The sequence below is a fragment of the Panthera pardus genome, unplaced genomic scaffold (genome assembly GCF_024362965.1).
Source record: "Panthera pardus isolate Hobbes unplaced genomic scaffold, ASM2436296v1 HiC_scaffold_11, whole genome shotgun sequence".
In the NCBI taxonomy this organism is placed as follows: Eukaryota; Metazoa; Chordata; class Mammalia; order Carnivora; family Felidae; genus Panthera; species Panthera pardus.
In genome coordinates this window covers 68,556,761-68,572,149 of record NW_026526666.1, presented here as the reverse complement: position 1 = coordinate 68,572,149, position 15,389 = coordinate 68,556,761, and the positions used below count along the sequence as shown (strand labels likewise).

General features: G+C 37.0%; 1 protein-coding gene across 1 annotated transcript in view; it reads right to left on the bottom strand.

Annotated features, from left to right (window-relative positions):
• Positions 1 to 15,389, bottom strand: part of SPATA6 (spermatogenesis associated 6) — a 147,670-nt gene that overhangs the window by 47,036 nt on the left and 85,245 nt on the right. Inside the window, 1 exon segment of the mRNA XM_019449360.2 lies at positions 1,126 to 1,310. Within this exon segment, the coding sequence (XP_019304905.2) occupies positions 1,126 to 1,310 (185 nt within the window).

Here is a 15,389-nt window from a genome sequence, read left to right as displayed (position 1 = left end):
GCTCAAACCATCAGTTTTGAGATGAACTTTTGACAGACTATACAGTTAGTGTAAATTTTATCAATTAATGTCTGATGGTCATAATATGCTATACAAACTGGGCGTGCTACTTCAGATTTTTGACACCACCTAAAGATAGATTTCATTTCCATGTTGTTGATAGAATGTGTGGCTTTCAAATTTCTTTTCTTTTTTTTAATATGAAATTCATTGTCAAATTGGTTTCCATACAACACCCAGTGCTCATCACAAAAGGTGTCCTCCTCAATGCCCATCACCCATTTTCCCCTCCCTCCCACCCCCATCAACCTTTAATTTATTCTCAGTTTTTGAGTCTCTTATGGTTTGCCTCCCTCCCTCTCTAACTTTTTTTTTTCTTCCCTTCTCCTCCCCCATGATCTTCTGTTAAGTTGCAAGGACCATGAGGCATTCAAATTTCTATAAAAGTTTTAAACTACCTAGGGTAGGGTTGTTTTTTGTTTTTTTTTCAATTTATGACAACTGTTTTCTATGTTACTATTAGTGCGTGAGGCAACGAATTTCCAATTTGAATTCAACAACAACAAAAACAGATAAAGAGGAATTATTTCTTTCACATTCAAATTATAACAAGTATCTAACTTCAGTTGCCAAAGCTTTTTTAGAGGGAGGGATAGAATTTTACATGATTAAAATTCTCTTGGGGAGTTGGGGAGAGGTTATTTGAGGAAAATAAATACCATATACCAACAATATATAGCAGCATCATTATCACTAAAAGGAAAGTATAACCTATGCTATTTTTATACATAAGCCATGCCTATGATGTTAAATCCCTATGGATCTATTGAAAATAAACCATCATGCACTATTTTTCACTTTTAAAAACCATAGTATTGAATTTGGGTTAAAGTGATCCTAATTAATAAACCCATTAATAGTTAATAACTCACTTCAAGAGGACTGGGCTCGGGAGAAATATCTAATGCTATGTAATATGTACTATATTCTAAACAAAAACAAGTAAGCCTTTTAAAATCAAATTATACTTGTAGAAATAATCAGTTCACATACATTATTTCTGCCTTCTCTTTTCTAATGATGATTATTCAAAAAATCAGTACAGTAGGAAAGACTAAGTATTACCTTTCCCTGAGAGAAGCTCGATTAAGCACAGGACTTGGAGAATGCTTCGGCATTGTTGAGGGTGCTGAATGGACTAGTAGGGTCCTTGCTGAATTCTGGGGCTTGCTACATGACCTTGAGCTTAAATACTCATCACACCTTTCCAAGGAGTCATCGTAGTCTCTCCCATGGGGTGTCCTGATAACCTGTTTAAAAAATTATATTTGTATACACATAATAAATGTGCTATACATTTATTACATACACACACACATATACACACCACCTTAGAACATTTATAAGAGTTAAAAAAAAAAAACCAAACACGTATAATGCCACAGCCATATATGAAGGTAAATTTTAGAATGTAGCAGTAATCGTTACCACCTTAAGAATAAATATTAGGGGCACCTGGGTGGCTCAGTCAGTTAAGTGCCTGACTTCGACTCAGGTCATGATCTCGCATCTCACGGTCTGTGAGTTCAAGTCCCGCATCAGGCTCTGTGACAGCTCAGAGCCTGGAGCCTGCTTCAGATTCTGTGTCTCCCTCTCTTTCTGCCCCTCTCCCACTCATGCTCTGTCTTTCTCAAAAATATATAAACATCAAAAAAAAAAAAATTAAATACATCTAGATTGTTCATTCCACGTCTAAAATTTACAATTATCAATTCCAAAGGCTTTTGAGTAGTGGTAGGGTAAAGGTAGGGGTATATATATAAAACAAAGGACAATACACAGAAACTAATGACAGCCTAGTTTAGCTATTAGGCCAATCAGAACAGAATTCTACCCTAATACTCATTCATTGATTCATTTGTTCTGAGGGCAGACAAATGAATGAATCAGGATAAAAACATTATATAACTACCTTTATATGAGGAACTTATATTCTAGTAAAGTTTACATACTACTATGGAGAGGGAGTTTTAAACACACACCCTAAGATAAATAGGTAAAATACATAGTATGTTAAAGGATGGTGAATATCGTAAGAAGAAAATAAAGCAGGAAAGGAGATAAGAGGTACTGATGGGTGGTGTGGGAGGGGTATATAGGGAAGGAGATGCAATTTTATTTTATTTCATTTCATTTCACTTTATTTTTTTTATTTATTTGAGAGAGAGAGAGCATGAGAGAGAGCAGGGGAGGGACAGAAAAAGAGGGAAAGAGAGAATCCCAGCAGGTTCCACATTGCCAGTCTGGAGAACGAAAAAGGGCTCGATTTCATGAAATGAACGTGAGATCATGACCTGAGCCAAAATCAAGAATCAGACACTTAACCTATTGAGCCACCCAGGCATCCCAGGAGCTGCAATTTGAAATAAGATAATCAAGGGGGACCTCACAGAGAAAGAGAATATCTTAGTAAAGACCTAAGGAGTAAAGGCCTGAAGATCTTACTAAAGACCATAAGACCTAAGTCATGGGGACATCTGTGGGAAGATCATTCCAGAAGGAGAGAAAAATAAACACAAAGATCCTGTGGGATGGGGTGGAAAGCATGCCTGATGTATTAGAAATAGCAAGGAAGGGGCAACTGGGTGGCTCAGGTAGTTAAGCATCCAACTTCGGCTCAGGTCATGATCTCACAATTCATGAGTTTGAGCCCCACGTTGGGCTCTGTGCTGACAGCTCAGAGCCTGGAGCCTGGAGCCTGTCTTCGAATTCTATGTCTCCCTCTCTCTCTGTCCCTCCCCTGCTTGTACTGTCTCTCTCTCACTCAAAAAATAAATTAAAAAAAAAAAACACTTAAAGAATTAAAAAAAAAGAAATAGCAAGGAAACCAATAGCGCTGAACTAAATAGTAGGTAATGAGGTCAAAAAGGTAGTTTTAAGGATTTAGGATTCTATGCTGTAACTTTTTTTTTTTTAAACAAGATCTCACTGGCTACTTTGTTAAGAACTGTCTATAGAGTGGGCCAAGGGCAGAGACAGGGAAATCAGCTAGGAAATGATTATAACAAAATATGGAAACAGATGCTGGCTTGAATAAGAATGATATCAATGGAGGTGAAAAGTGATCAGACTGAAAAGGCATTTAAAAGATAGGGCCAACAGGATTCGCTAATGGACTGGATATCAAAGATAACACCAGTTTTTTGGTCTAATCAACCAGAAGAATTGGGTTTATATGATTTAGTTACACCCTTCCAACTGGAAGGATAGAAGAGTAAATATTAGGAGCCTGTTTCTGCACATGTTGAGCTGCTTATACCTATTAATTTATTAATCACCCAACATATGAGAGTAGAATTCAGGAGAAGAGTCCAGGATAAAGATATAAATCGTATTTAACAATAGGGCACTAGGTGATATCACCAAGGAAGTGAGCATAAGTAGAAAGAAGAATACATCTGAAGACAGAGCCCTGGGGAATACTCCACTACTGAAAGGCTGAGAAGATAGCAAGGAAACATCAGACTGAGGAGTGGGCAGGGAAGAAGGGGAAGAAACAGGAGAATGTGTGGTCAGTTGAAGAATGCATTTCAAGTAAGGTGAGTAACTAACTAAGTTAAATATGCTGATAAATCAAATTGGAAAAGACTGAGAATGGAACTTTGGATTTTAGCAATTGGAGAGTCATCAGTAACATCAACAAGAGTAGCACTGATGGAGTGATGGGAGTGATAATCTGGAGTTGAGTTCAAGAGAGAATGAGAGAGAGAAATTGCACTCATTTAATAAACATTTAATCTCCAGTCATTATTTTAAGTGTTGGGACTACAACAGTGAACACAGCTAAGTCCCTGCCTTTATGAGCAAATGTTCTAGCAGTACTATTTGGTAAATATTTGGCCTTTAAGAAAGATACCTTATCTTTCTCAGACTTCTTTCCCTCATATGTAAAGTAGAGTTAATAATCACTATCTTAATAGATTTTCCATAATTTAAAGTATGTTATAGAACATCTAGGTGTGTGAATTAGTTATACAATAAATATAAGTCATTTATTATTAAAACACCAGTCCAACACAACTTTTTGCTTCAACACTACCACAATTTTCACTGCTTTCCAGAATTAGAGCAACATATGGTGACTCAGCAATCAGCTAAGAGAACCAAGCTTTCATCCCAGAACCAAATAGCACATGGTTCAAACGGCTCAGTTACAGTCCCAAATAACTGACCAAGAAATATATGATCTAGGTTGAATAAAAATTGGAAATTATTTCAATGTTAGTTGTTCACATAAAGTAAAAGCACAGTGAATGTCAAAAACAAGATCAAAGATGTCCATAGTCAACAAATGTTAAGCATATATGTGAAGAGACTGATAGGAAAGAAAAAAAGTGCTGTAATGCTGTTTCTAGAATTCTATTCAAATATGAGTCTCTTGGCTTATGGTACAGATTATTTTCTCTTCATTAACTTCAATGCCAACTGAGTCATATTGGTTAGCAGACCACTTCATTTTTCTTCCCCCCCCCCTTTTTTTTTACTAAATTTTCTCCCCAAACTAGTCAGCAATATTTTAAACACAGCCATGTTCCTCTATTTATAAGAATATTCACTGACAATCTCTTGCACCACATGTTAGCTAATACTCATATCTAGAAAGGTATAGGGGTTTGAACTTACAATCCAGATGAGATGGGGCATAAACACAAAGATAACTGACAAGATAACCTGCATCAAATACATCATAATGACAATACAGAAGGATATTCAAAGATTTTGGTCTAAATGGTGGAAGTCTCATGGAGAAGGTGGGACTGGAATCAAGGCCATTAGTAGAGAAAAGGAGAAAGCGCAGTCAGAATGGGGGAAAAGGCACAAGGAAAGAGGACCACAGACGACAATAACTTGGCTATCTCTATAGGAAACTAATAGGAGAGACAGTATCTTAGAGGTGGAAAGGAGCACATTGTAGAGAAACTTAAGTGCTGTAACTCAATACTATTCAACATTTTTAAAGCATATTCTATGTATCAAGTACTAAACAAGGGAGGAGACAACAATCACAAATAAATGTAACAGAAGACCTCAAAGAAGTTATAATCCATGAGGGCAGACATGAAAAAACAAGTAATGATAAAATAATGAGGAAGGAAATTAGAACTGAATAGATATATAATAAGTGTGCCATGGGACCACAGCTAGGATATATTCTTTCCATGGAATTACAGCAAATATTTGTTTGGTAAAGTTTTATATCTGCATGAGGGACTAAAGGTATAATGAGGGAGTAAGTCTTAGATAAGAATCCATTTCAAACTTTCAATCTTAAGCCTTAGCTTAAGACATTTCCATAGCTCTTGTGAGTTTTCCATAGGTTACTTATTTACTTCAAAACCACATGGAATATTATCTCTTTGGCTCATTACAGAAGAGTTCCATCTCTTGGACAATTCTTCAAGAACACTGGCTTACAGTCCAAAGACCTGGGTTCAAATCCCTACCAATTATGTGACCCTGAGCGGGTCATTTCTTTCCAAGCTTTAGTTTCCTTATATACAAACTGGGGAAATAACCTTGCAGATTTGCCACAAAAATGTGGTAAAATTGTGAAAACACAAAGCAGAGGGCTTAGTTTATGAAGAATAATAGTTATTTCCTCTGTTTACAGTAATCTTCATATTTCAGCAAAAAGACTTTTTTTCTTTTTCTTTTTACATTTATGGAAATCTTTAAATGTCTGTTCTAAGATCTTCACTATGTAACAATTCCAATATTACAAATGTTAAAATGTATCGAGATAAAAAATCTAGTATTTTTAAACCACTCTAAAACTGTTACAGGTAGACAAGTTTCATACACAAAATTCATTGTAATTCCATATATGCAATTATACAAATGACACACTTCTCAAATTTGTGATATATAATGGTTTGGTTATACCATACTTATGAAATAAGATTCCTGAAAAGTTGTTTACATGATAAGCTGATAAGTCATATTTATGGCCATAAAATTTTATGGGAACTTCAAGGTCCAATTAATAGAAGGAATAATTAACTACTGAGTATAATGGGAAACAGGAAGTCACTTATCCAACAAGTATCTGTTGAACTGACTTAATGCCTGGTATAAACACCATGCTCTAAAACTTCTTCTTTGTCATGGAGCATAAAATTTAAGAAACAAATACAAATAATTCTAATGGAATTAGCTGGGAAGTAGTTCAGACTAAGGATTGTAGGGGGAAAGTGCAGTATAGGTACTACTTTTAGGATGATAAGAAGAAAGTATGGTTCTCATTCAAAAGAGAGAGAAGCAATTTCTCAGTTTTGCCAAGAACATTCCTTAGTGAATCCTATTTCAAGTGAATAATCAATTCCTATCTTACCCAGTTTAAAAATCCATATGCTCAGCTATCTGGATTGGTTTTAGAAAGATGTACTTTCTTTATACTGGAGAGAATTCAAGAAATTCCAAAATAATGCAATGAAAATGATAAGTAATTCCTAAATAGATCAATCCTTGTGTGTACGTGTGTGTATGGAGGGTTCCCTTCTTAGACCACTGTTCTATGCATTTATATAAATAACTTGTTTAATCGCCACAACAACCTTATGAAATATTTTGATTCTGTCCACTTCATAGGAGAGGCAACTGAAGCAAAGTTAAATAGCTATTAAGTGAGGGGGTCTCAGGCTAATGACACATGAGAGATCTATGGCAGATCTCTCAAGTGGAAAACTCCAGAGCCCAAGCCTCCCAGGATGCCTGAAAGGAAAGTCTCACAGAAGATGGTCTCACAATCTGATTTACTAACAACCCAAACTACAGACCTCAGGAACAAACTGACAAACTGTTCTCAAAGAAGAAAGAAAGCATACCCAATTAATTTTATGATGTGATCATAACAATGCTACCAAACCACTCATGGAAAGTAGAAGGGTAATTACAGACCACCCTCACTAGAAACCATATGTGGGAAAAGTGTTAACTAAAATATTAACAAATTAAATTCAGTAATGTTAAAAATATATATATAACATGACCAAGTTGGGTTTATTCAAAGAATACAAAGATAGGTGAGCATTAGAAAATCTATTAATTCACTACGAAAAAAATCAGTATCAAATCAATAGATGCTGAAAAAAATCCGTTTGATAATATTCAACATCCATTCATAATTAAAAAATATTCTTTGCAAACAAGAAATCTCAAAAGGAACTTAGTTAACTTGCAAAAGGATATTTAACAAAAATCTACTGCAAATAACATTCATAGGTGTGAAACCTCAGACATGATCCTATCTATCAAAGACAGGATCAAGACAAGAAAACACTGTATTAGGCTATGCTGCGGTAGCAAATTAAATTTGAAAATCAGTGGTTTAACATAATAAAGGTTCATTTTTCCCCGTGCTTTATGGTAACAGAGGTTATTAGCAAGAAAAATTACACTTCACAAAAACTGTCTAAGGACTGTTTTGATGAGACACACTGAGCAACTTACAGCTGTATGATCTAGAACGTGAGGCCTCATTGTCACTGAAACAAGAGAGGGTTCAGATCAATTCACCTATGCTTCACCCTGGAAGGGATCCACATAATTTTCATTCATAGCCCATCGGCTAGAGTAGGTCCTAAATAACTGCAAAAGGGCTTGAAAAGCTGGAAGAGGATACGAACAGCCAATAAGCAGTAACTGTCCCTGCCACATCCCCATCACCACTTTTATTCACACTGTACTGAAGATATTAGAAAGTTAAGACAAAGAAATATTTCGAATGGCATAAATAAAATTCATTTTGCAAATGATAGTTTCTTCTATTAAAAAATTCAAGAATATCTATGACAAAAATGTTATACAAAATCAGCTTCAAACCTATATATCAGTAAAACACACAAAAAATGTAGTTTACATTACATTCCTATTTACAGTAGGAACCAAAACTATAAGGTTTCTAGGAATAAATCTAACTATGTGTAACAGATTAATGGAAAAGCATACATATCTTTACTGAGACACGTGAGAACTGAGACCACCTGCATTCACATGGCTTAAATATCAGATCTAAGAACTGAGACCCACCTACCTCAATGTGACTTTACCATGAGTTCAAGGAAATTCTTGCCCAAGAAAACAATGCTACAAACCAGTAAATACCATCATTTGCTTCAGGACATTCCCATAAATCATTTACCTGAACAAACGGTCTGCTCAATCATCAATCAGCTCCCTTCTTGAAACAACAGATTCTTAATCTGGGCAAATAATTCCCTTCTCGGAAGAAAAGATCACTCAACTGGACAAATCCTTCCTTATCAAATCAAGTGTTTACTTATCAAGACTCGCTTTAAGAACGCAATCTTTGTGTTCATTAATCCCAAACTTTTATATCACAAACTTTGCCAATTAGATTCCCTCATTAAAAGCCCTACCTTAAAACACTGGAGCTCAGACCCCAAAACCCTATACATATCTGCCCCTAACCTTCTCCTTTCAGAGACACTACTCAGACTGTCCAAGTGGTGGCGCTACCTTAAAGCATTATGTCAGAAACTCAGCTCTGCTTGATATCAACAGATTATTTAGTTATTCTGGTGGTTTTGGTGAGTTGGCAGTTGACAATCCTAACAGTCTACTAAGATATAAATAGACACCCACATGCTGCCACAGCTAAAACCTTCAACTTAGAAACTGTACTCTTCTGAGACTTCGTGAGCTTCCCTACTGTGAGTCTCTGACTGCAGTAGTAAGGTGAATGAACTTTGGTGTTGAGTCTGGGCTCTGATTTCCTTTTGTTAAACTTCCCAAGTGCTTAGTTACTTCATCTCCTAGGATGCAGAACCCTTTACTAATCTTGTCATTATATGATCGGATTGGAAAATTTGTATCCCGGTGGATGTGTGTCTTTTTATCAACAATACTAATATATCTCTATCTTTGTGACTTTTTGTTGTGAGTCTGTGAGAAGAAGATCAGAGGAAAATGAAAAAATGTTGAGCTACCAAATCCATCCTCGAGTTAGGCCCATGGATGAACAGGCTCTGAAATTCTCATCACACCACAATCCTCATAATAAAAACTCTGCCGTGGGTCACTTGTCAAAGTATCATGAAAACTTCTTCAGTGTTGCCTTGTTCTCTCCATGGGAAAAAACTGCTGTAGAAGAGATTGCTTCCAAACCTTCCATCGTCCTAGAAGTGCAGACTTGTCAGGTCTCCCATTTGAGACAACCGCTAGGTTGGGGCACAAGACACAAAGCACGCAAGCAGCACACGGACCAACATTACCAGACTTGTATAGTGGTTTCCATTTAGGTCCATGTCCCCTCCAAGTTAGATTCAAGCTTCTTACACCTATTCACACTATAATTTTAAGTCATACAGTTACTATTCTAAGCAACATAATTTCACCAATGTCTATGCAAAGAAATACCTCTGCTGTCAGGGCAGCAGGGTATTCACAAAGCTCACCTGGCAGGATTCAGCACTGTTGCAGACTGAGAACTGCTCTTTACCCTCTAGTTTTCCCTTGTTCAAGTCAGGGCACCCAGGTCCCCAGCTATCCTGCTCCTGCTCTAACAAAGTAGATTAGAAATGGCATCCAGGTAGGGTGGGAATGTGAGATAGGGGAGAGATCATGCCAATTCACAGGTCACCGGATCATAAGAAGTCCTATCTACATCTGATGGACTGGCCTGTCCATCACCCCAAGATCCTGGCCTTCAAGCTACATTCAAGTGACTGCAGGGAACTCTGAGTGGTCTTTCTTGAGGAGGACATGATTATGTTCTATGTGAGGGAAGAAAGGTATGCAAAGATATTTGGGGGCCAGAGGGGCAGACTGTGTCAGATATGGTTAGCTGTCCACTAAAATTTGTGTCCCCTCTTATGAAGCATAAGATTAGTGGGAATTGGCTGCCTACCCAGGATCCCTACTTACTAGCCACTCTCCTCCCTGTGCTTCTAGATATGGCCACGTGACCAGTTCTTGTCAATGGAACATAAGAAGTGACTTAGAGCACTTCCAGGCTTTTAAGAAACAGATGCACTGGACTGTTAATGAGAAATAAAACTTATGTTGTGTTAAAACATTGTAATAGTAAAGTTTCAGAACATCTGGCATTACCCTAATACATTGAGTGAGTTAAAATCCAGAAGTAGAAATGTAGACATGACCTAGATAAGAAAGACAGTGATGACATAATGGGAACACAAGGAGTAGGAGCAGCCAGATTATAGGCAATACAAAAATCTAAGCAGAAAACTCTGACTTTGATGTGATATTCATTCATAAATTCAAACACCAGTTAAGTATCCACCAGATACCACACACCTAGCTATCAAAACATTAAATTTACTTTCACGAGTTTAGGAAGACATATAAAATCCATATTCTGCCAAGTGAAAGAGGCACCCAGTGTAAAAAGGCAATGAATGCTAAGGCATGTGAGGATGTTAAAAGTGATGTTAAGGCTACCAGAAATCAAACATATATCCCATGTGTATTTCACAATTTTGCCTAAAGCAAGGTCTGCTTCTCCAGTGCCACAAAGGTGATTTCCTATCTGTTTTAAAGAAACAGAAGGACTCTTCAGTTTTGAGAGTTCTCATAAAATTCATTGTCTCCAAATAGTTTAGGAGTAATGGATAAAGAAATGGAAGCAATGTTCACTTGAATGTCTAACAGTGAAAGGAGGGAGAGAGGATGATAAAGACACAGGGATGCAGACTGAGCTCTTTCTCAGATTTGCAAAATTTGTTTTCTGTCATTTAAGACGGGGGTAAAAATTCCTGTTCAATTTGTAAGTCTGCATATAATCCAATTATATAATAAATATGAAAAGCTTTAAAATTGGAACCCATTATACAAATTTAAGTTGTTTTTTATTATTGTGTTTTACGGTCAAAATAAATGCAAAGGTGTTAACATGATTAAGAAGGCAGAGTAGAAGGAAAAACAAAGTGGAGATTAACAGGAAGACTGAAGTAGAGATGAAGAGAACTGAGAAAAATTCCATCCACAACGGACATTTTCTCTGACAAAGTAGAATATGAAGTCATGTATAGAAAATGAGAAGTAGAACTTAGAAAGTCTAGACTATGTTATAGAATCAACAAGAGAACAAAATGATCAAGCAGCACTGAAGGCCAAACTGAAGCTAGAAAGGATGTATTTTTAAAGGCCCAAGTAAAATGGGTTCTATAAAGCTTTCCAGAAATATTCTCTTATTAGATATGCAGCCATTCATTTATTCAGATACTGATTATACATGGCATCATTGATTTTTCAACCTTTAGTCCAAAAGCCCCTGCAAAGGACAGAACTGTGTCTCCCCAAAATTCCTATGTCGAAGCTCTCCCACTGCGACTGCATTTGAAGTAAGGAATTAAGTAAGGTTCAATGAGGTCACATAGGTGAGGTTCTAATCTGAAAGGATTGGCGCTCTCATAAGGAGACCCCAGACTTTGTGCTCACGTGTGCACACACTCTCACTCTCTCTGCTATGTGAGGATGCAGTGAAAAGCAGCTGTCTGCAAGCTAGGAAGAGAGCTCTCACAAGATACCAGAATGCCTGGCACCCTGAGCTTTTCTACTGTCCAGCCTCCAGAACTGTGAGAAAACAAATTTCTGTTGTTTAAGGCACCCAGTCTATGGTATTTATTACGGTAGCCCAAACTAAGACAGCCCTCATGTTAAAAATGAATACTTTGTATTGCCCTCTTTTATATACTGAAATGAAACGTATTAAAAATGTAACTTACAGGGGCACCTGGGTGGCTCAGTCGGTTGAGCGACCGACTTCAGCTCAGGTCATGATCTCACGGTTTGTGAGTTTGAGCCCCGCGTTGGGCTCTGTGCTGACAGCTCAGAGCCTGGAGTCTGCTTCTGATTCTGTGTCTCCCTCTCTCTCTGCCCCTCCCTCACTCGTGCTCTGTCTCTGTCTCAGAAATAAACATTTAAAAAAAAATTTTTTTTTTTAAATGTAACTTATGGAGTACCTGGGTAGCTCAGTTGGTTTGATTTCGGCTTAGGTCTGATCTCATAGTTTGTGAGTTCAAGCCCCACATCGGGCTCTGTGCAGACAGTGTGGAGCCTACTTGGGATTCTGTCGCCCTCTCTCTCTGTCCCTCCCCTGCTTGCTCTCTCTCTCTCTCTCTCAAAGATAAATAAAACTAAACTTAAAAATATTTTTAAAAATTAAAAAAATAAAAATGTAACTTCTTACATACCCACTTTCCAAAAAAATAAATCAATGAATTGTCTTAATTGTAGTATAGAGAAATTAATGGAACATGACTTAATTTTTTTTAATGTTTATTTATTTTTGAGAGACAGAGTGAGAGTGGGGGAGGGGCAGAGAGAGAGGGAGACACAGAATCCGAAGCAGGCTCCAGGCTCTGAGCTGTCAGCACAGAGCCTGACATTGGGATCCAACTCACAAACCGTGAGATCATGACCTGAGCTGAAGTCCGGCGCTTAACCAATGGAGCCTCCCAGGCACCCCTATGGAACATGGCTTAAAATACACACTTCAATACATGAATGCCAAGTATGACATTCTAAAAAATATAAAGGATGTTTGCACTCACTTACATAAATAAGTTTGAAGTTGAAAAAAAAATTCTTTTTAACATTTATTTATTATTGAGAGATAGAGAGAGACAGAGCATGAGTGGGGCAGAGAGGAGGAGACACAGAATCTGAAGGAGGCTCCAGGCTCTGAGCTGTCAGCACAGAGCCTGACGTGGGGCTCGAACTCACAAACCCAGAGAGATCATGACCTGAGCCGAAGTCAGACACTCAACCGACTGAGCCACCCAGGCGCCCCAATAAGCTTGAAGTTTTAAAATGTAAGTAGATCATGGGGAGCCTGGGCAGCTCAGTCGGTTGAGCATCCAACTCTTGACTTTGGCTCAGGTCAGGATCTCACAGTTCGTGAGTTCAAGCCCTGCATCGGGCTCTGTACTGCAAGCTTGGTATTCTCTGTTTCCTTCTCTCTCTCTCTCTGCCCCTACCCTGCTCACGCTCTCTCTCTCTCTCTCAAAAATAAATGAACATTTCAAAAGATATAAATAAAATGTAAGAAGATCATAAGCCATTCCATACAAGAAAACCAGGAAAATAAATAAGCTGCTGTACACTTCATCATGGTATAATACTACACCATATGTTTTTAACAAAACAAAGTATAATCTTTATAATATATTTGTATTCCTACAATATATGCTATATCTCAAAACAATGTAAAGGTACTCTTGTTTTATGTAGAGTTAGACTGGTTCTAATAATTATGAACATGTTTTTCACCTCCATTATGGTTGGTGAAACAGCTGAAAGCCATGTAGGACATAAGAATTCCTCATTGTTTGGAACGGTCCCATTATTGGTAGAATACCTCATGTCCCTGATCATTAAATATTAAGAGTACTTCCCCTCAATGACTGTAATAACAGTCCCTGTTAATGTCTAAAATGCCACCTTGAGAGTGGTACAATGTCTACTGAGAACCAGTGTATTAAATGAATGCCTATTATACACAGGCACATGGAAGTACACATAGGGGAGAGAAGCAGCCAATGATTCAGGTGGAATGATGGTAGAACAGAGGAGACATGAAACTAAAAGAACATGAGTGTTTATGAGAACAGCTGGTTATAATGCATTCAGGGTAAAGAGAGTTGAGTTTGGCCAAAAGAATATACAATGACCAAGCAACTACAAATATTAAAAAGGGAAGCAGCAGATTTAAAAGATAAAGAAAAGTAGGAGAAATAGAAAATAAGGATGTTAAAAAGCCAATATCCCTCAGTATACACCTTCCACTCAAACGAGACTAGTAGTTTCTCTTTTCTCCCAGGACACTGCACTTATTCCAAATCCCAAGATGTTTTCGCATTGCTTTCCTTCTCTTGCCTATGCAAAATATATTTCTCAACAGAATTTAGGCAAAGTTCCATTTTTGTAGAAATTTTTTTGCAAGCACTCCCACATTTATGACATTTTTCCTTGTAGAAATCCAAGTGCTCTACTACCTGAATATTTATTAACCAGCTACTATGTGCCTATAAGAAGAGCCTTTATTCTTTCCATAGAGAAGATAGCAGTGCTCAAGACTATATATACATTTCTATGAAAATCTACCCCTTGAATACAAAAATAATCCTGTGAGCTTACTTACCACCCACTGCCTTACAAGGGTAGTATGAATGATCAATTTCTACTCTAACTCTAAGAGTAAAAATCCAGAGGTGAAAGTGGGACAGAATTAAGAATGGGTGGAAGTTCAGTTCTTTCAAAGAATTCATTTGGAAAAGAGGATTGCAAACATATACACCTATCTTTAAATGGACCAGTCAACATACAGCTTACTTTATAAGCCAACATATAGTTACTTTAGGATAAATACTGGTAACCTGTAACTTTATCCCTGTCTCTTTATTCTGTATTTTTATATATTTGGTTTGCTTATTTTCTGTTAATAATCCACTCACACAATACACATTTTTAGGAATCCACACCATACATGAGATAATATGCTAGGTACTAGCAATTATCGATAAGCTAGATCAATAAGGTCCCTATCATCCTGGAACTTAGAGATTAGTAAAACAAGCGGATTTTAAACAAAGACGCAAATAAAGATGAAAATAAATATATAATTATAAATCGTGAAGCATAACTTGAAGGAAATGTACAAAGACAGGCTTATCCCTTAAGTAGGCCAACTAAAGTGACTTCCCTGAGCCCCATGCAAGACAATGAATATTATACTTTTTGACTTACATGTGTGTGCACATACACATATATAACACACATCAATGTGCATGTACATGAGTGTGTGTGTGTGTGTGTGTGTTTGAATATATTCCACATAACAGAGCAGGTCTGCATCAGGTGAATTATGCCAAGCCATACTCCTCTAGTGGCAGCCTTAAACAAGGGCACAACTATATATAAATGCTATACAAAGGGCAGTTCCACCAATACAAATGCTATTATATTCATAGTCATACTAGTGGTTCTCAAATGCCAAAATTTGGATTGATGGCCAAGAGAACTGCATCAAAACCACCTGGAAACTTGTCAAAAATAAAAAATTTCCCACTCTCCATTGTCAATAATTTCAATTTAGTACCTAGAATGAATTTTTATAAAGTTCCATCTACATAATTATGATACTGTAGATGTGAGCCTTTAGTCAGACAGTGCCTTGACTCATTACTTAACTGTTCCACAGTTCTTTTATCATGCTCAAAGCCTGGCAAAGTACTCAAACTATGCTATTCAGTGCCAGCAAGCACAAAATAAATTATTTTCAAATAAATAAGCAAAGGTATTGTAAGGAAAGTTATGATTTTTTTTCTTTTTGTTGTTTTCTCAAA